The sequence below is a fragment of the Talpa europaea genome (assembly GCF_964194135.1).
Source record: "Talpa europaea genome assembly, chromosome: X".
In the NCBI taxonomy this organism is placed as follows: domain Eukaryota; kingdom Metazoa; phylum Chordata; class Mammalia; order Eulipotyphla; family Talpidae; genus Talpa; species Talpa europaea.
In genome coordinates this window covers 8,889,072-8,911,724 of record NC_140081.1, presented here as the reverse complement: position 1 = coordinate 8,911,724, position 22,653 = coordinate 8,889,072, and the positions used below count along the sequence as shown (strand labels likewise).

Genomic DNA, 22,653 nt, shown 5'->3' with positions numbered 1-22,653 from the left:
GTTTCTAAGGGACTGCAGAAGCACTGATGTCAGTGAGAGACGTGTTCTGTGGCATCATCACAGGAAATGGAAGATGCTAAGGGAAAACCAGTCTCCCTCTTTTTACACTTGATACATGGTTTATCTATACTTTATCTATACCTGATATATGGTTCTATCTAAAAGAGCTCAAAAACACCTCTTAAGAGGTGGTTGTTTTTCACTGTTGTGTTTTCCAGGAAAAATAAGAAAGTACATTTGTGTCAGAAAAGTTCTCAAAGGGGAAATAGGATGAAAACTTTGAAAGGTTTTAACTGAAATGCAGTATGGTTCCCAGTCTGAACCTGTCAGCAACTGATTATATTCTCTAATCCTAGTAACAAAGGTGATACATTTCTTTACAAAAGAAAATTTGAGCTAGCCTGAGATCTCCCCAGGGTTTGTCTTGGTGACCAAAATTAAAACCTCAGATCTAAGTATTAGGAAAAAGAGAAGAAAGCTGGAGAAAACAGCTTTATGTTTAGAGCTGACTCTAAGCCATCTTCTTCACCTGCATAATTATATTTAATCTTCCCAACAATTCAACATGGTAGGTATTTTAAGCTTCAATATATGGATAGGAGAACTGGTACTTAGAAAACCTTAGCACCTTGCCCAGTCACCCAGCCAGGAAGTAGTAGAAGTAGGATGTGAGCTAGCTAGTTACATCTGTCTGATGGCAGAGCTTCATGTATTTACTATATTTACTAGGTCACGGTGGCTTTCAACTTAGGATCTCCACAGAGCCTTCAACAAGCTCTGAATGTCTCAAAAATTCCTAGGAAGGGCTGGATACTCGGACTAACCTCAGAAAAGAAAAAGTTTTCTTTTTTTTTTTTAATTAATAAATTTTATTTTTATATTCCCCATACAATTGCAATCCCCCCATTCTGACCCCAATCCCTCCCCTCCTGCCCCCCACCCCCCAAAAAGTTTCTCTGGTTCATAGTTTTTGTTGATTTTGATTTTCACTTTCTTATAGTTATTCATTTTCCTGGTCCCTTATTTAAGTATTCTAGATTCCTGCTATGAGTGAGACCATCTGGTATTTTTCTTTTTCTTTTTGGCTTATTTCACTGAGCATGATCCCTTCCAACGCCATCCATGTTGCTGCAAATTGCATGTGTTTATCTTTTTTGAATGCTGAGTAATATTCCATGGTATATATGTACCACATCTTCTTGATCCAGTCATCTATTTTTGGGCATTTGGGCTGTTTCCAAAGCTTAGCTATTGTAAATAGTGCTGCTATAAACATAGGGGTGCAGGTGTTCTTTGGAATTGATGTTTCTGTGTCCTTTGGGTAAATACCTAGGAGTGGAATTGCTGGATCATATGGAAGCTCTATGTTTAGTAGGTCCAGAAATCTCCACACAGCTCTCCATAGTGGTTGGACCAGTTTGCACTCCCACCAACAGTGCAGAAGAGTTCCTTTTTCTCCACAACCTCGCCAACATTTGTTGTTGCTAGTTTTTTTAATATGTGCCATTCTCACTGGTGTAAGATGGTATCTCATGGTAGTTTTGATTTGCATTTCCCTGATTGCAAGTGATGTTGAACATTTTTTCATATGCCTGTTGGCCATTCGCATTTCCTCTTCAGAGAAGTTTCTTTTTAGCTCTTCTGCCCATTTTTTCACTGGATTATTTTCTTTGTTGTTGTTGAGTCTCATCAGCTCTTTGCAGATTTTTGTGATCAGTCCTTTATCATTAGTGTTGGGTGCAAAAATTTTCTCCCAGTTGGTGGGGTTTCTCTTTGTTTTTGTTATTGTCTCTTTTGCTGTGCAGAAGCTCTTTAATTTGATGTAGTCCCAGCTGTTGATCTTTGCCTTCACTATCACTGCTTTGGGTGATGTGTCTGTAAAGATGTCTTTGATATGCAAATCCCGTAGTGTTTCGCCTATATTTCCTTCTATGTATTTTATGGTTTCAGGTCTTATGTCTAGTTCTTTAATCCATTTTGAGTTGATTTTTGTATATGGTGTGAGGTAGTGGTCAAGCTTCATTCTTTTGCATGTAGCGACCCAGTTTTCCCAGCACCATTTATTGAACAAACTTTCTTTGCTCCAATGCATAGTCTTTGCTCCTTTGTCAAAGATTAGTTGACCATAAATCTGTGGGTTTATTTCTGGATTTTCTATTCGATTCCATTGGTCTGTATGTCTGTTCTTGTTCCAATACCATGCAGTTTTGATGATTATGGCTTTGTAGTAGAGTTTGAAGTCTGGGAGTGTGATGCCTCCATTCCCTTCTTTTTTTTTCAGGAGAGCTTTGGCTATTCAGGGTTTTTTGTGATTCCATATGAATTTCATCAATAATTGTTCTATTTCTTTGAAGAATGACATTGAAATTTTGATTGGAATAGCATTGAATCTGTATATTGCTTTTGGTAGGATGGCCATTTTAATAATGTTTATTCTCCCAATCCATGAGCAGGGGATGTCTTTCCATTTCTTTGCGTCTTCTTCTATTTCTTTTAACAGTGTTTTATAGTTTTCTTTGTATAGGTCCTTTACCTCTTTTGTTAGATTTATTCCCAAATATTTGATTTTTTTTGTTTCAATAATAAAAGGGATGGTTTTTTTTATTTCTTCTTCTTCAGATTTATTGTTTGTATATAGGAAGGCTACTGACTTTTGCGTGTTGATTTTGTATCCTGCTACTTTACTGAACTGATTGATGAGTTGAATTAGTTTTTCTGTGGAGTTTTTGGGGTTCTCTATGTATATTATCATATCATCTGCAAAGAGTGATAGTTTGACTTCTAGAAAAGAAAAAGTTTTCAATCTAATCAATTGGCAGTATCTGCCGTGACTGGTGAGCACAACTGGTGTAGGGTGATAGTGATGGAGAATAGCATTCATGGCATGTGCTTACCAGTATTTGGTAAAGTCATGTTCTGTGCTCTTGGCTAGAATCATATCCATTCATTATGTGAACACTGACTATTTCATGTTGATTGAAACATCTTATTGGCTTGACTATATGCTGATATCATGAAAAAGATGTCTTAACCTTGAGGTGGCCTTAAAATTTATTGCAACTGGTATACTTCTGAGAGTGAAAAGAGTTGCTATTATAATTACAACAGGACAACAGTGTAAATCAGCAATATGGTTATCACAGGGTAAGGTTGGAGAGGGGGCCATGTAAAATCACCACAGAATCAGGAAAAGGGTTGGAAAAACTTTTCTATCCAATTTTGTCTCAGGTTAGATCTGTTTTGGTCTTAAATCTCCTAGGAGAGGGCCTCCCTGGTGGCATAGCAGGTTGAGTGCAGCGCTGTGAAGCTGTCCGCAGCCTCTGCAGCGTGGGTTTGATTCCTGGCTGGCCAGGGAGATACCCACATGGTGTGGTAGACCTCTCCTGTCTCTCCCCCTGCTCCCCTCAACAGTGCTTTCGGTCCGTCTACCTGTTCTGCTCCCCACTCTGTCTCTGGTGAATCCTCTCACCCTCCCGCGCCTCTGGCCTGTATACCAGCTCTTGCATAAATAAATAAATCTTTACAAAAAAATCTCCTAGGAGATGTTCAACAAATATTGAATACTTACTCTCTTAGGTGCTAGGACTACATTGTAAACTAGAGAAGCAGGGGAGGAGAATAAATAAACAATAGTAGAATTTCTTAATTTTTGTAACTCATGAAGGACGTGTACATGGACCTTGGGAGTATAGAGAAGAGGACCTGACCTAGTTTGGAGGGCATGTAAGACTTTCCAGAGGAGGAATATATTTAAGCTGTTATTAGAAGGATGAGAAGTTAGCATTATTATCATTCATATGTGTATAAAGGCGTAATGGTTCCAAACACTCTAGGTGTGATACAGATCACATTTCTGTATCTATAAAATTAAACTCTAGCTCTAGACCCCACCTGCCTAGGCTGGTTGCTAGTAAATTATCAGCACTCATGGGTAAGAGTTTAGAGGTTTCTCACGAGGACCACATACATCCTCTGACTCAAGAGATCCCAGAAATGCTTCATGCCATGTGGCACCTCTTATACCTCTAGTCTGTGGGTTTCACTCATACAGAAGGAAGACAATTCCAGTCACTCTGCAAGGCCCAGTCAAAGGAACCCAAGGCAAGCGGGAACTTTACATGCCCCCACACAGCTACTAGGTTTTAAACATGTTCCTGTTCTGCTTCTGTTGTATTTAATATGATCATTTGGGTTTAAGATGTTTTTTAAAAATTACCTGAGTCATATGGAGTATAAGATAAATTATATCAATTAGAAAAAAAATTGCTATATGATTCCACTTATAAGGCAGCTAAAGTAGTCAAATTCATAGACAGAAAATAGAACGGTGGTTGGCTGAGGCTGGAAAGGAGGGAGTTCGCGTTTAATGGACTGAGTCAGTTTGGTAAGAGGAGGAGTTCAGGGATGGATGCTGTGATGGAGGTGATGGCTCATGGCAATGCGCACTATTATGCCACTGAATTGTACACCTAAAATGGTTAAAGTGGTAAATATTATGTCTATTTTACTATAATATTAGTCTAATTTTTAAAAATCAGGTATTTTTTGCTTTTCAAAATTATACAAAATGCCAACATTTCCTCATTTTCCCACATTCACCATGAATTGAAAAAATTTTCTACATACAGGCTTCCCAATTAGTTCTTTATCATGCAAGCATAGATTTTCTTAACTTACACTGATATTTTCAGAGTTACAATAACCACTAAAACACAAATCAACACAAACTAATAAATGAAAAGAGGTACATGTCCCAGCATAAATCTGAGATTAAATTTATACAAAGATTGTTTCTTACCTTGTTTCTTTCTATGTGGTGGAGTAAATTCAAATCTGTGGACTCTGATATTCCACCATGTATGACCAGGATTTCATTGTCAATGATTGTACCAATGGGGAGCCAGGTATAGACGTCTTCCAAGACTTGCAAGATTTTTTTCCCATGTATCTGTAAGTAAGAGTTTGTGTAAGTTCTGTTTTTCTGATAGCTTCAAGTTTATTGAATTGACCCAATGTATAGATGAAAAGCAAGTTTTCATGCTACCCAAAGGACGTCAGCATGGAGTGACTAACCAACTGGCATGCACTAATCATGTCTTTTCATTTGGTATTTTTGATTCTTTGACACTTTGGTGCCTTGCTGGCATCCTGAGGAAAGACTGCTCCTTCTAGGACTAGTTAAGACCTAAGGATAGTAAATAACTCTCCTTTGATATGAAAATGAGAGTGACTTCGTAAGTAAAGCAACCAAGCCTTAGTCCACACTCTCAATTACCTCGGTTATAGGGTGCTCACTCTCTAGGTCAATATTCACCTGCACGAATCACCTCACAGCCAGTTATCAGGACAGGTCCTATGTCCCAGAGTCTGCTGAAATTATTCAAAGTAGCTAATCCTAAAGCTGCTTATGTTATCTTTCCCTTTCATTCCCATGGAAACCACAAAAAGGGTGCCTGCACACTTTCCCCCTCTCTCCTTGCCTTCAGAGAGATGCTGGCATTTCCCCACATGGCCCTCAGTGTGGTGTGGTGCACTACCTGTCTTCAGGGATTTGCGAATTAAAAACATCTTCTTTCATGTTTTTAAGCAGGGATAGTCATTTCCTTGCCTGTGTGTTTTATCAAACACAAATCCTGAATACCTTTAAAACAATGGAATATGTTGGTACTTATGTTCAAATGTACACAGAAGTCACAGTGAAAAGGTCTGGTTTATATAAAGTACATAGAAGAAAACACAGGCAAAATACTCTGCAACATTGGCTTCAAGGATGTCTCTGGCACTCCTCTAGAGTGGCAAGGGAAGCAAAAGCAAAGATAAACCAATGGGGCAATGTCAAATTAAAAAGCTTCTGCATGGTGAAAGAAACTGTCATTAAAACAAAAGGACAACTTACTGAATGGGAGAATATATTTGCACATCTTACATCTAACAAGAGGCTAATGTCCAAGATCTAAAAAGAACTCTCATACAATTCAACAAGAAAATAAATAACCCATAAAAACGGGCAGAAAAGCTACATACACTTCTCACAAGAGACATACAGATGGTCAACAGACACATAAAAAATGTTCATCATCACTTATCATCAGGAAAAAACAAATCAAAACCACAATGAGATACCACCTAACACCTATGAGAACGGTCCACATCAAAAAGACCAGTAACAAGTGTTGGTGAGGGCATGGATATAAAGGAACCCTCATATACTGTTGCTGGGAATGTAGACTAGTCCATCCTCTATGAAAACAGTACGGAGGTTTCTCAAAACATTAAAAACAGATCCACCATATGATCCAGCAATCCCTTTCCTAGGTATGGAGCCAAAGAATGCAAAAACACTAATTTGATGGGATATATGCACTTCTATATTCACTGCAGCACTATTTAAAATAGCCAAGTTATAGAAACAATCTAAGTGTCCAAATATAGATGAGTGGATAAAGATGTGGTGTATATACACAATGGAATACTACTCAGCTATAAAAAATAAAGAAATCTTGCCATTTGTAATAACATGGATGAAAATGCAGATCATACTAAGCAAAATTAGTCAAAAGAAGAAAGACAAATACTGGATGATTTTACAACTTTGTGGAATAAAAAAAACAAAGTAAAGGAACAGACAAAAACAAACCAGAAAAAGACCCATGAAACCTGACTGCAGCACTGAGAAAGAAGGTGGGGATAGAAGCAAAGGGGGGAGGGGGTCTAATGGACTATGATGGAAGATTATCAGGGCTTTGGTGGTGGGAGTGAGGTGATAATATACATCTGTAGATTTGTAGAGGTATGAATCTATACTCCTAAAACTTATACAGTGTTGTAAAATAATGTCACTTCAATAAACATAATTAGAAAAAAAATATTGGTTTAGACAGGAAAAACAATTAGGCCTCAGTCATGGCCAGGGCTTTCTGCTATGCTTTTATTTTTATTGGTATGGATTCTGAATAGCTCACCCCTCATGCTACTTGAAGGCTCCTTTTTTACTTCTATGTATAAATAGTAAAGTGAATGTAAGAAAGAGGGGGATATGAATCTTACCTTATATTTATGTAAAATCTCCTTTGTAAAGCCATACCTGGAAAAAAAAAAACAATGGGAATTATTTTTTAAAGATTTATTTTTATTTATGTATACAAGAACTGGGGTGTAGGCCAGAGGTGGGGGTGGTGGTGAGAGGACCCATCAGAGACATAGTAGGGAACAGAACAGGCGGACCTGCCAAAACACACTGCTGAGGGAAGCAGAGAGTGAGACAGGAGAGGTCTGCTGCGCCATATGGGTTACCTCCCTGGCCAGGGATCCAACTCGTGCTGCAGTGGCTTGTGATAGCTTGATAGCTCTGAGACATTAATCCCTGTGCCACCAGGGAGGCCCCTCCAATGGGATTTAAAATATTTAATTAAATGTTGATAATTCTTACTACATGAGCTATGCAAAAAGGGAGCCCTGGACATCTAATTATCACAAGTATCAAGAACTCAAGTAAGTAGACGTCAGTGGAAACTGACAACAACTACTTACTCAAGTATTTGTTCAGCATGATGAGAAAGAACAAAAGCAGCCAATAACATCATCCCTATCTTCAAAGAGTATATAGTATAATTGGGGACAGAAGATAAATTTTCATAAAACAATTACAAGGCAACTTAAGAAATGTGGTGGGCACTGGTTATGTAAATGCAAGTATTCAGAGAACTGTGCTGTGGTAGCTGGGGGAAACTGTGAGAGAATGCCTTTCATTTAGATAGAATTTCTCAGACTGCCTCTGTCTTAGAGAAAGTGGATAAGGGGTTGGAGGGGAAGACTAAGCAAAAACAGAGAAAAACCTAAAAGGTAACAAGTTGACTATACTGTCTCTGATATAGTTCACATAATGGTTTTGAAGACTTTAATAGAATGTGTCAGGAATTTTAATGCCTGAATAATAGTCTCTAGGGGAGATTTAATGAGATGGAAACTTTTTTCAATAAACAGTATGTATATTTAATAACCAACATGGTGAGGCTAGGACACAGCATACTCACTCCAGGTTTCCATGTAAATCATGTCATGTCAGACTTCTACAGCATAACATGCTCTCCGAGATGAAGACAGTCCTGCACTCACCAAAGGACCTTGCAGTCCTCACATTTCTTGCCTCCATGAAACACTAATACAGCTGATAACACCATCCTTCTGAAAAACTTCTTTTCTTGGATTGTGTGACAGTATACCCTCTTGGTTTTCCTCCTACCTGTCTGACTGTCCTGATCGCCTTTGCAAATTCTCCTCTACCCAGCCATAAATGTTGACTCATCATATTTGAAAAACCATCTCAATGTATGTCTTCTCTACTAGATGTAAACTCTATGAGGACAGGAACTGTGCGTCTTTCACTAACCATTGTACACATACATATGATTAGGTAACTGAATAAATGAAAGGATAAATGGCATGCCCAAATAAATATACTGAGCTATATGATATATAATGGATCTCTGATAATAGTCTTCGGACTTCTACCTTCATAATCTTTGCTTCCACATTTGAGAATCAGAATCAAAAGTCTGTACTTGGGCCAAGTGTCAAAACTACCCAAAATACAAAACTAATCTGTTGCTGAGTTTTGCTCAAGGTACCCCAGAGTGCAGACAAAAAGTTTGAAACATGCCATGCCTTCTACTTCTCTTAGCAATTTTTTTTTCATAAAACAAGAAATTGTTTTTCATAAAATAAGAAATTTTAAAAAGACAGAAAAAGACAGGAAAAAAAGAAGAGAAGGAGGAGTTGAAGGAGGGGGAAGAGGGAGGGGAAAAAGAAGGAGAAAGGGGAACATTGATATGTGCTAGGCCTGTCAGCAAAAATTGGTAAATCATTCAACTAATCTTTATTCCTCAACTCTCCAGTGAGTCAGATAGTTGAAATGCTATGTCACAGCTGTTCTCAAATATGTTTATGAACAACTATGCCAGAAGCAATCACCATGTCATAAAAAATATACACATCACTGAAAAACATAGTACTAGTTGCAGAGACAACATCTGAGGCAAGCCAAAAGAGTAGCAAAAGAATGATTCCATCTAATTCTGCTGATAGACCCTACCACACTTTCGAACCTGGCTTAACACATCTGTCCAACACACAATTTGACCTGGGAAAGCTGGAAGGAAGATCAGAAATGGAAGAAAAGAGAGGAAAGGAACTTCAGAGCAAACTGTACTCAGGTGAGGAAAACAGGGGTAAGAATTGGGGTCTTCCTTGAGATCCCCCTTGTCCCTACTCTTCTACATTCACCTCTCTTTGCTAGGAACTACACATGGCAGCATTTTCCAGAATGGGTAACAAAAGAGGAAATCTAAAGGTCTAGGTTACCTCAAATTCATCAGGAAATCTTCATGGTTCCCTCTGTTCAAATGCATGTCATTGGGATAGACAAGAAAACTCACAAACAGGATCATGAGAATTTCTATGGAATTTTTTCCTCGATCTACAAAATCACCATTAAAGACATAGGGGTTGCTTCCTGAGGGGAGACCGTTCTGTGGAAAGAGAAAAACAAGCAGTTAAAAGAAAGCACCTTTAAAGTAAGACTTTGTACTTAATATCTTTGTAAATATGGAGTAAAGAGGCTGAGTGAGTTCTTCCACTGAGAAAAATCTGCTCACTTGCTGAGTGTTTCAGTCTTTCAGAGCAGGCATCTCCTACAAGGGACCTCGGAAGTGAAGAATTAGTTTGGCAGGCCTCCCCGGTGGCACAGCTGGTTGAGCGCCATGCTGTGAAGCTGTCCACGGCCTCTGCAGTGTGGGTTCAATTCCCGGCCAGCCAGGGAGATACCCACATGGTGCAGCAGACAAGAGATTGTCTCTCCTGCTGCTCCCCTCAGCAGTGTCTTTGATCTGTCTGCCTGTTCTGCTCCCTGCTCTGTCTCTGGTGAATTCTCTCACCCTCCCACGCCTCTGACCTGTACCCCAGCTCTTGTATAAATAAATCTTTAATTAAAAAAAAAGAATTAGCTTGGCACAGGAAGATGGAGGGGAGAAGGGATTGCCCATTCTAGTGCTATCAAAAATGGCTGGTCTCATTGGAAAGAGAGTAACTTCTACCCGAGAAGAAATACTGAACTAAGCCAAAATTCCATTCCAATGGGTCCTACATTTAACTTCTCTGGGCTGTGATTTCCTCAATTTGCAAAAGGGGATGATACTATATCCCTCCATATCCAATGAGAGCATGGATATGACAGGACCCAGGAAAGGATAAAGTACCATGCAACTGTGAGCAGGACTGACATACTGATACAATCACACCAAGTGCTCATAGTGGGTGTGTATTCTGTCTTCTCACTGATCAAGCTTTATTAGTTGTTAAATATTTGGATCATTACTCCTGAATATGAGCTAATAATTTTGAAATACAGTGTTAGCATGAAAAAGAACTGGGATCAGGTCAAAGGTCAGGTCTTTATAACACCCATTGATTTGTTTGCTTCTATACTACAAAACTCTAAAATAAAACACACATAGTAGCATGGTTACATTTTCTCAATATCTCACCTGAGAGGGAAATGATGGAGTGAAGTTCTATTGCATAGTAAGATAAATTCAAGTGCTTAAGAAGTACATTACAAAAGAAAAAAATTTAAGTACTCATATTTCCAAATGTACATCCTCCTTCAAAAAAGTTACCTTCAGGAAATAATATACAATTCTAGTTACACTAATCTTTTGTAAGCTATTTTCAAATTCCTCTTTTGTTAGATTTCAGGCTATATAAGAAAATATATTAATTTATACTCAGTGGCCCAGAATTTATATACATTTTAAATTGTTCATACCGATATAATAAGGAGTTAAAAATATATAATACATGTTGCAACATATAACTTAGGTATTCCAAAAATCATTATGCAATTTAATAGGTGAGGAAGGCAATTAGAAACAAACAAATAAGCAAGCCTCATAGAATGTTCCTGTTCTCTAGTGCAGCTCCACTATTACCCAGGTATACTTGGACAAGTTATTTAATATTCACAAATTATAGTTTCCTTATCTGTAAAATGGGGATCATAACTTCCATACTTACCACACAGGGCTTCGTTGAAATTCAAATGAGATTATGTATATAAAATTGCATGAAAACCATAAATAAAGCACCATACAAACTGAGATTCATTTTATCATGACCTCTGTTATTTCTGATTTTAACATCCCATAATTTTACATTTTCTTATATATTAATTCATAAAATCTCACTTACGCTGGGCTGAGAGAGTATGAACCATCTGCAAAAATATAGGCTATTGCTTATCAAAACTTAAAGAAAAGGGGAAGGATTCTGCATTTCTAATACTCTGCTTTCCCACAGCCTTCTGCTAGCTGGGATAAGTAAACTGGAGCAGTCTGAGGGGTGTCAGAGGCCACAAGCTATGGCAGGATGTACAGGCCTGAAGGGGGACAGAGGAGCAGCAGCAGAGAGCCCCAGGGTGAGAACATGGGAGACTTAGGCCTGAGGGGACCCATGGACTTCTTGATTAAAGGGAAGCCCTACATCTGCTTGGGGAGGGGGAGCTATATCTTACTAAAACAAATATAGGAGAACTTCTTTATATCTTTGAAGCCAAAAGAACACTAACACTGGCATTTAGGGGCACCTAGAAATGTAGACTTCCTCTTACACTCTTGATGCGGAAGTAAAAACTGTTGTGCCTCTGACGATGGAGATGCTTAACCTAGCTTAAGCAGGAAATAGAAAATGGAAATAACCTTTTTTCTACTTCATGAGATTCTGTAACCAGAGAGAGGTAGACCAATCAAATTTGCTAAAATCCTGTCCACTGATGAGAGAAGAGGAGACAGAGGACAACTTTGTTTTTAAAATAATAAGAGGACCATAAAATAAAGAAAGGTAATAATTTGGCATTAAAAATACACCACTCAAATTTAAAATACCAATAGACTAGAACTAACTAAAGGAAATAGTTGCTTAAAAATACATTATTGACCTGAGAGAGCAGGCAGATGAAAAATCACTCTCACAGAGCAAAAAGCAGTATGACAGAAATCATGAGGAAATGAGTAAGAAATTAGAGTTTAGAGCCAAGAGGACTAATATGCCAATAATAAGCATCCTGGAATCAGGAAAAAGGAACAGATGGAGAAGAGGCAATTATTACATAAATAAGAGAGGGAATTTTCTATGGTTATAAAAAGACTTCAGCCTGAAGTATGAAAGAGCTCATGACTCCTATGCTCTGTTGATGGAGAAAAAAATACCCCATTACCTGGTAGAAATCTTAGAAGTGGCCAAACAAAAAGAACAAGTTACAAAGGGAAAAGAGCCTGGCATCCAACTTCTCAAGTGCAATAGTGGGAGGAAAAAGGGTTGAAGAAAATGTATAAATTAAAAAGAGAAAAGGACTGTGAACCAAGAATTCTATATTGACCTAAACATCATTAACTTCTTAGTCTGATAGAAAATATTTGCAGATCTGTAAGTGATCAAATACCACCAATACAAATGTTCTTCCAATAGAAGAAAGATATATGTAAATAGGTCGTGATCTAGTACCATGAAAACAATGAACATGCATTGTTTATTGTGTACTAGACACAATTTCAGGTGCTAGAAACACAAAAGTAAACATTACAAAGTTCCTATATTCAAGATTCAGAGAACACAACATCCACATATCTCAGAGGAAAACATTCAGGGAAATATTCTAACCAAATAACAGCAGTAACACTAAAAAGTCCTTGAGTCATAGGAAGACCAAGAGGAAATAATACAGATGTGAACAACAAACCTTGCTTGAATATAAGTCACAGATAAAAGAAACATACTAGAAATGAAAACCCAATAATGGTCAAGAATTAAAATTATGGCATGAGCAATAGCTAGGATTTGCAGGGGAGGTAAGGGAAGAAAATGAAAATTTTCTACATACCTCATCTGAATGAAGGGACATACATGGAAAGTGTGAAAATAAGTGCATTTAATCTTACCATAGGACAGAAAGGAAAGGAGTGGAAGCATAAGGTTATAGCTAGTTGAGAAATATACACACATACATTATTTATTAGAAATCTCATGAATGGTTGATAAAAGCCCTTGAAATTCTTGGGATACAAGGAACATACCTCAACATCATAAAGGCCATCTATGACAAGCCAACAGCTAGTATCATTCTCAATGGTGAAAAGCTGAAAGCAATTCCATTAAGATCTGGAACAAGACAAGGATGTCCACTCTCACCACTGCTTTTCAATATAATACTGGAAGTCCTAGCCAGAGCAATAAGACAAGAGAAAGACATCCAAGGAATCCAAATAGGAAAAGAAGAAGTCAAACTATCACTATTTGCAGATGATATGAAAATATACATAGAGAACCCCAAAATCTCCACAGAAAAACTAATTCAACTCATCAATCAATTCAGTAAAGTGGCAGGATACAAAATCAACACGCAAAAGTCAGTAGCCTTCCTATACACAAACAATAAATCTGAAGAAGAAATAAAAAAAAAATCCCTTTTATTATTGAAACAAAAAAAAATCAAATATTTGGGAATAAATCTAACAAAAGAGGTAAAGGACCTATACAAAGAAAACTATAAAACACTGTTAAAAGAAATAGAAGAAGACGCAAAGAAATGGAAAGACATCCCCTGCTCATGGATTGGAAGAATAAACATTATTAAAATGGCCATCCTACCAAAAGCAATATACAGATTCAATGCTATTCCAATCAAAATTTCAATGTCATTCTTCAAAGAAATAGAACAATTATTGATGAAATTCATATGGAATCACCAAAAACCCCGAATAGCCAAAGCTCTCCTGAAAAAAAAAGAAGGAAATGGAGGCATCACACTCCCAGACTTCAAACTCTACTACAAAGCCATAATCATCAAAACTGCATGGTATTGGAACAAGAACAGACATACAGACCAATGGAATCGAATAGAAAATCCAGAAATAAACCCACAGATTTATGGTCAACTAATCTTTGACAAAGGAGCAAAGACTATGCATTGGAGCAAAGAAAGTTTGTTCAATAAATGGTGCTGGGAAAACTGGGTCGCTACATGCAAAAGAATGAAGCTTGACCACTACCTCACACCATATACAAAAATCAACTCAAAATGGATTAAAGAACTAGACATAAGACCTGAAAAATACATAGAAGGAAATATAGGCGAAACACTACGGGATTTGCATATCAAAGACATCTTTACAGACACATCACCCAAAGCAGTGATAGTGAAGGCAAAGATCAACAGCTGGGACTACATCAAATAAAGAGCTTCTGCACAGCAAAAGAGACAATAACAAAAACAAAGAGAAACCCCACCAACTGGGAGAAAATTTTTGCACCCAACACTAATGATAAAGGACTGATCACAAAAATCTGCAAAGAGCTGATGAGACTCAACAACAACAAAGAAAATAATCCAGTCAAAAAATGGGCAGAAGAGCTAAAAAGAAACTTCTCTGAAGAGGAAATGCAAATGGCCAACAGGCATATGAAAAAATGTTCAACATCACTTGTAATCAGGGAAATGCAAATCAAAACTACCATGAGATACCATCTCACACCAGTGAGAATGGCACATATTAAAAAAACTAGCAACAACAAATGTTGGCGAGGGTGTGGAGAAAAAGGAACTTTCCTGCACTGTTGGTGGGAGTGCAAACTGGTCCAACCACTATGGAGAGCTGTGTGGAGATTTCTGGACCTACTAAACATAGAGCTTCCATATGATCCAGCAATTCCACTCCTAGGTATTTACCCAAAGGACACAGAAACATCAATTCCAAAGAACACCTGCACCCCTATGTTTATAGCAGCACTATTTACAATAGCTAAGCTTTGGAAACAGCCCAAATGCCCAAAAATAGATGACTGGATCAAGAAGATGTGGTACATATATACCATGGAATATTACTCAGCATTCAAAAAAGATAAACACATGCAATTTGCAGCAACATGGATGGCGCTGGAAGGGATCATGCTCAGCGAAATAAGCCAAAAAGAAAAAGAAAAATACCAGATGGTCTCACTCATAGCAGGAATCTAGAAAACTTAAATAAGGGACCAGGAAAATGAATATAAGAAAGTGAAAATCAAAATCAACAAAAAACTATGAACCAGAGACACTTTTTGGGGGGTGGGGGGGGCGGGAGGGGAGGGATTGGGTTCAGAATGGGGCGTTTGCAATTGTATGGGGGAATATAAAAATAAAATTTATTATTTAAAAAAAAAAATCTCATGAATGGGAAGATAATCATTCAGGAATGGAGAAGTACAATATAAGTGCCAAAGAAAACAATAATAAAAATGCAAACTGCACCGAGACAGCAAAAACAAAAGAATAATGAACAAAAAGGGAAATAATAAAGTTGAATAAAAGGTCATTTTTCAAAAACATCTATTGTGATACTAACCATGAATATTCAATGTGAATGGGTTAAATTCTTCCTTCAAAATACAAAGCTTTTTTTTTTTTTTTTTTTTTTTTTGTGGGACCCTCGCCAGTGGCTAGGGATCGAACTGGCGCTGCAGAGGCTGCGAGCAGCCTTACAATAGAGTGCTCAACCGCTGCGCCAGGGGGCTCCATGGTGGTGTAATGGGTTAAGACGCAACCTATGAAGCTGTCACAGACACTGCAGCAGCACGAGTTCGATCCCTGGCCAGGGAGCAACCCACATGGTGCAGCAGACCTCTCCTGACTCACCCGCTGCTCCCCTTAGCAGTGTATTTCAGTAGATCTGCCTGTTCTACTCCCCACTCTGTCTCTGGTGAATCATCTTGCCCCCCCTTCTCACTCCCCAACCTCTGGCCTGTACCCCAGTTCTTGTATACATAAATAAATCTTCAAAAAAAAAAATAAAATATCAAGCTTACCAGACTACATTAAAATATAAAACTCAGGTATATATAGCTTATGAGAAATACACATGAAAAAAATAAAGGGAGGTTAAAAACAAGGTAGATGAAACAAAAAGAAAGCAAAAATGCAAATATTAATACTAGACAAAGTGGAATTTAAGATTAAAAGTGCTAAACAAGATCACAAATCAACATCACATCACAATAAAAGACACTTTATGAAGAAGATACAATTCATGAACTTGTAGTAGATTCAGAAAGAAATTGCTTAAAATATAAAGATAGTGAGGGGCCTCCCTGGTGGCGCAGGTGGTTGAGCACTGCACTGTGAAGGTGTCCGCAGCCTCTGCAGCGCCGGTTCAATCCCGGCTGGCAGATGAGAATCCCACATGGCGCGGCAGACCTCTCCTGTCTCTCCCGCTGCTCCCCTCAGCAGTGTATTTCGTCAGTCTACTTGTTCTGTTCCCCGCTCTGTCTCTGGTGAATCCTCTCACCCTCTCGTGCATCTGGCCTATACCCCAGTTCTTGTATAAATAAATATTTAAATATATATATATAAAGATAGTAAAATATTCAGGTTAAATTATTAGTTTAAGTAATATCCACAGATTCTTTGAAGCCTAATTTGCCATCTCTTGAAGGATAATTTGCTACCTCTTGAATGTGGGCTTAGTGGTTTGCTTCTGATGAATAGAAAAAAGCAGACGTGATAGTAGGCAACTTTGCCCACTAAGCCCTAAAAGACACTGAAGCTTCCTGCCTGCTCTAGCTCACACTCTCTCCCTCCCTCTCTCTGGGAGCACTCACTCTGGGGAAGGCCAGCTACTACACAGAAAGGACACTCAGGTGCCCTGTGGAGAGGCTCCTGTGCCTGTTCTGCTAACAGCCAGCAAGGAAGCAGCAATGCTGTGCCTGTGGCCATGAGTCAGCAATCTGGGAAAGCACTGTCTAGCCCCAGGCAACCTTTCTGGATGACTGCAGCTCTGGGCCATGAGTTTGTGCCTCATGAGAGACCTTAAGACAGAACCACCCAAATTTCTGACCCACAGAAATTGTAATATACTAAATGTAGTTTTTTTTTAAAAAAAACTTCTTTTTCTTTTTTTTTTTTAAGATTTTATTTATTTATACAAGCACTGGGTACAGTCAGAAGTGCGAGAGGGTGAGAGAATTCACCAGAGCCAGAGGGGGAAGCAGAGCAGGCAGAAGGACCGAAGTACACGGCTGAGGGGAGCAGCGAGCGGCAGGAGAGGTCTGCGCGCCATGTGGGACCCTCCTCTGGTGGCCAGGGAGCACCCGGGGATCGAACGGGTGCTGCAGAGGCTGCGGGCAGCTTTGCAGCCCAGCGCTCAACCACTGTGCCACCGCCACCGGGAGGCCCACTAAATGTAGTTTTAAGCCACCAAGTATTGGGATAATTTTTACACAGCAGTATATAATACTCATAGTTAAACATAATAGAAAAGTAAATCTGTAGAAAAACTGAATATATAGCCAATGAAGTTAGTTTAATAGACACATGAAGAACTTTGCCATCTACAAATAGAGAATACAAAGAGCTTTTTCATACATCCAAGAAGCCTTTATGGGAATCAATCATGTATTTCATTTCAAAGACCTCCTTAACAAACTGAAAATAAGAAACATTTCATAGTGTACATTCCCATAGCATAATTCAATACAATTTAAAATAAATAATAAAAATATGATTTAAAAAGTCTGGCTCCTAGAATTAAAATCCTTGAAAAATAAAACATATAGTCTTGAAAAATAAAACATATAATCTTAATAATCATTGGATTAAAGAGGAAGTAAAAGCAAAATTACACGTTCAATAGAAGGCCCAACTAAAACTATAATTAGGAAAGATTTGTAAACTTATATGCCTTCATTATTAAAAATGATACACATGAAAAATCATATTCATCTTAATAAGTTAGAAAAAAGAACAGTAAGATCAAAGATAAAAGGTGAACTTCGTGAAATAGAATGCAAACAAAAAAGATAAGATATAAATCCAATCTTCGACACAACCAAAAAACCCAATAAAGATGATAATCTCATCATGAACCTGATTGAGGATAAATAAAAAACAAAGAATGAAAAATATGTAAGATTAAAGATTAGGAAAAAAGACAAAGATTGAGAAATAAAGAAGTATATATGTGAGTAAAGAATATATATCGGGCCTCCCCGGTGGCGCAGTGGTTGAGCGCTGGGTTGCGAAGCTGCCCGCAGCCTCTGCAGCGCCGGTTCAATCCCCGGCTGCTCCCCGGCCACCAGCGGAGGGTCCCACATGGCGCGCAGACCTCTCCTGCCTCCCGCTGCTCCCCTCAGCAGTGTACTTCGGTCCTTCTGCCTGCTCTGCTCCCCGCTCTGGCTCGGTGAATTCTCTCACCCTTCCGCTCTTCTGAATGTACCCAGTGCTTGTATAAATAAATAAATTAATAAAAAAAAAGAATATATATCTATGGTGATACACTTTTACAACTAGAAAAATGGAAGATATCCTTGAAAATTAGAAACCACCATAACTGATTCGAAAGTAGAAAACTTGAATAGTACATTGATTCCAAGTTGCTTAGAACAGAGTTCTATCTCAATTTTCAAGAGCAAATCATTTTAATGTAATTTAAGCCATGATTCCCATCCTTGGCTGCATATTAGAGTTACTTGGGGAGCTTTTATTTTTTTAATTTTTAAAATTTTTTAAAATTTATTTATTTCAAATGGCCAACAGGCATATGAAAAAATGTTCAACATCACTTGTCATCAGGGAAATGCAAATCAAAACTACCATGAGATACCATCTCACACCAGTGAGAATGGCACATATTAAAAAAACTAGCAACAACAAATGTTGGCGAGGGTGTGGAGAAAAAGGAACTCTTCTGCACTGCTGGTGGGAGTGCAAACTGGTCCAACCACTATGGAGAGCTGTGTGGAGATTTCTGGACCTACTAAACATAGAGCTTCCATATGATCCAGCAATTCCACTCCTAGGTATTTACCCAAAGGACACAGAAACATCAATTCCAAAGAACACCTGCACCCCTATGTTTATAGCAGCACTGTTTACAATAGCTAAGCTTTGGAAACAACCCAAATGCCCAAAAATAGATGTCTGGATCAAGAAGATGTGGTACATATATACCATGGAATATTACTCAGCATTCAAAAAAGATAAACACATGCAATTTGCAGCAACATGGATGGCGCTGGAAGGGATCATGCTCAGCGAAATAAGCCAGAAAGAAAAAGAAAAATACCGGATGGTCTCACTCATAGCAGGAATCTAGAAAACTTAAATAAGGGACCAGGAAAATGATTAACTATAAGAAAGTGAAAATCAAAATCAACAAAAAACTATGAACCAGAGACACTTTTAGGGGGGCGGGGGCAGGAGGGGAGGGATTGGGGTCAGAATGGGGGAGGCTGCAATTGTATGGGGAATATAAAAATAAAATTTATTAAAAAAAAAAAATGCTCTGCTTTCCCCAGAGATTTGAGCATAGATCTGAGGGAGAAAAGAAGATTTAACTCATCATATAATAGAGTAACAAAATTTGCCTTGTGGTGCTACATAGAAACATTGGCTCGATGAAGTCTCAGATTCATTGGGAATGAGGTATCATTCCTAAAGTAACTTTATGATCATTGGACAGAGGTGTTTTTGAAGACTCAGAAACTGGATGAGGGTCTCCCTGGTGGCGCAGAGGGTTGAGCGCAGTGTTGTGAAGCTGTCTGCAGCCTCTGCAGCATGAGTTCTATTCCCTGTGTGCCAGGGATATACCCACATGGCACAGCAGACCTCTCCTGCCTTGCCCGCTGCTCCCCTCAGCAGTGCTTTCAGTCTGTCTGCCTGTGTTGCTCCCCATTCTGTCTCTGGTGAATCCTCTCACTCTCCTGCTCTTCTGGCCTGTACCCCAGTTCTTGTATAAATAAATAAAAGAATGATAAAAAAAATTAAAATTTTTAAAAATTTATTTATTTATTTATTTTACATCATTGCTCATTTTTAAACAATATTTGCTTCCCCCCCCCTTGGGGAGCTTTTAAACATCACCAGGTGTTCATCAGAATCTCTGGGAATGGTACACGTGCAATATTTTTTTTTAATTCCTTGGGTGATTACAACATACAGCAAAGTTTGAGAAGCAGGGACTTTATTCCAAACCACAGAAAAAGATGAAAATCTCAATCCATTTCATGAAACCAGCATAAACTTTCTATAAAATCTGAGAAAGCCATTCAACAGATAAGATGAGGAGTTAAATCTCCTGGAACTGAGTATATAGTATATTTAGGCTTCTGGCTACTAAGATTTTTTGGCGTTTCTTTTAAAGAAGCAAAAACTGCTGTTATAATTCATCCTTTACTTAGTTCCAATAAACCAAACCCTCTGCTTTATTCTGCAATTGATATAAAACAAACTATCTATGACATGGAAGTGAGGTTGATAAATACAGACAACCCAGAGTAACTATAACTCTGAACAGCATCCAGATGGCATGCAGGGGAAAGAACAGACTTCAATTAACTTGAATACAGATAAAAACAAGACATTACCCTATATTCTCACCTATTTCCTACTGAACCATTTTACAGCAGACATCTGGAAGTTATCCTAATATTTAATAACCTATGGGTTTCAATTCCTCATTTAAAAAATTTTTACTTCTTTTGAAATCCTATTTTAGAGGGTTGTTTTTCTGAATGCAACATACTACCTTAATGTCAAAAGGAAAAGAACTGATTGCTGTGGCAATGTGAAACATCTCAGTGACAGAAAAAAAGAAGCATTTAATGATCTTCACAACTGAGAAATTACGGGCACTGTGGATAGAGGATAGTGGGGAAGACAGAAAGAAAAGAAAACAAGGTAGTGTGGCATCAGTATGGTACTCACAGGGTTAAGAGTTAATTAGCTTCTCCCTCTCCATGCTTGTTTCAGTTTCAGGAGGTCTTCACCCACAGCATCAATTTAACAAACTAATTTCCCAATACTTGATCTGAAATTTCAAGCTTTCTATTCCACAAGACAAAATGTCTTATAATTTTAGCAAGGTTAAGACTCTGAATGAAGTATTTCAAATTGGTCACTCTAACGAAGCAAAAGTGGCTGATTAAAATTAACCTTTCAGAAAGTAAAATCTAAAATTATGACCTAACTAATGTTATGTAAATTGCTTCACTTGATGATATTTGAAGCCATATAAAGTTGAAATGCCCTTTTAGCAAAGGTTGGTCATGGTTAACAATGTGGCACCCAGAGGAAAGAATTCTTTTCAAACCCAGGAAAGACTGTGCACTGGAAATCTTTAGCTTAGTCTTCAGGTACTAAATGATAGTTTTAATGGACAAACAAATACTAAGGAAACCAAAATCTCAAAACAAATGATCAAAACAATCATTGACATGAATCCTGTCATTTACTGCAATGAACTATAAGAAGTGTGTGAGAATAAAATCTTTTACAATCCTCTAAAACTTTCCTTCATGATTTACTAAATTACTAAAATTCTTTGAAGGGATTATCTTAAATGTCACCTCCTCCAAGAAGTCTTCTGTGATGTTAGGTGCCCATCCAATGTGCTCCCTTGAAGCCTGTACTTATCTCAATCATAGTAACATATCCCATCCTCAATTATCTTTTAATTAGTTGACCTTCCTCTCTAAACTGTGATATCAAAAACTGCATCTTAAGTCATTCTGAATTGCCAGCCCTAAGCCAAGAACCACAGGCATAACGGATGTTTAATAAATATATGTGAAATGAGGGCCTCCCCGGTGGCGCAGCGGTTGAGCACTGGGTTGCGAAGCTGCCTGCAGCCTCCACAGCGCCGGTTCAATCCCCAGCAACCGGGTGAGGGTCCCACATGGCGCGCAGACCTCTCCTGCCGCCCGCTGCTCCCCTCAGCAGTGTACTTCGGTCCTTCTGCCTGCTCTGCTCCCCGCTCTGGCTCTGGTGAATTCTCTCACCCTCCTGCACTTCTGACTGTACCCAGTGCTTGTATAAATAAATAAATAAAATCTTTAAAATAAATAAATAAATATATGTGAAATGAACTTTATATTACATCTTATATCTTCCCACAGTTTTTTTTTTTTTTAAGATTTATTTATTTATTAATACAAGCACTGGGTACAGTCAGAAGCGCGGGAAGGTGAGAGAATTCACCAGAGCCAGAGTGGGGAGAAGAGCAGGCAGACGGACAAAGTACACTGCTGAGGGGAGCAGCGGGCGGCAGGAGAGGTCTGTGCGCCATGTGGGACCCTCACTGGCTGCCGCCATGTGGGACCCTCACTGGCTGCCAGGGATTGAACCGGCACTGAGGAGGCTGCGCCGGCAGCTTCGCAACCCAGTGCTCAACCGCTGCACCACCGGGGAGGCCCCCCTTCCCACAGTTTTTATATGATGCTTTGAATACTGTAGGGAACCAAATAAAAGCTTACCGAATGAGTAAGTGTACAGATTCACTTTTATATGTAATTAGATACAATGATAGAAATCTTGAGTCAAACCAATCACTTGGATGAAAAGAGTAATATGGTGAGGGATCTCAGTTACTCCATGCTATAACTCTCCTTCTCAGACTTGGCTGTCCTCGGGCGATCCCAGCCCTATAGCCTACTCATTTTATACCATAAAAATGAACTGATCAGGAAAAAATTGTCTAGCAAAACACCAAATGAAAGATGAATTACAATTCTGCCTTATTTCAAGGCCTGAGGTTTTCCTGGTTTCTCTTCTGGGTTGATGGAGAGGATTCAGCC

The 22,653-nt window shown here is 38.5% G+C and overlaps 1 protein-coding gene across 1 annotated transcript in view; it reads right to left on the bottom strand.

Moving 5' to 3' along the window:
• Positions 1 to 22,653, bottom strand: part of PPEF1 (protein phosphatase with EF-hand domain 1) — a gene marked incomplete at both ends in the record, with an annotated part of 100,691 nt that overhangs the window by 17,764 nt on the left and 60,274 nt on the right. Inside the window, 3 exons of the mRNA XM_084258194.1 lie at positions 4,799 to 4,948; positions 7,048 to 7,084; positions 9,361 to 9,527. Of these exons, the coding sequence (XP_084114320.1) occupies positions 4,799 to 4,948; positions 7,048 to 7,084; positions 9,361 to 9,527 (354 nt within the window). The remainder of the gene's footprint in view (positions 1 to 4,798; positions 4,949 to 7,047; positions 7,085 to 9,360; positions 9,528 to 22,653) is intronic.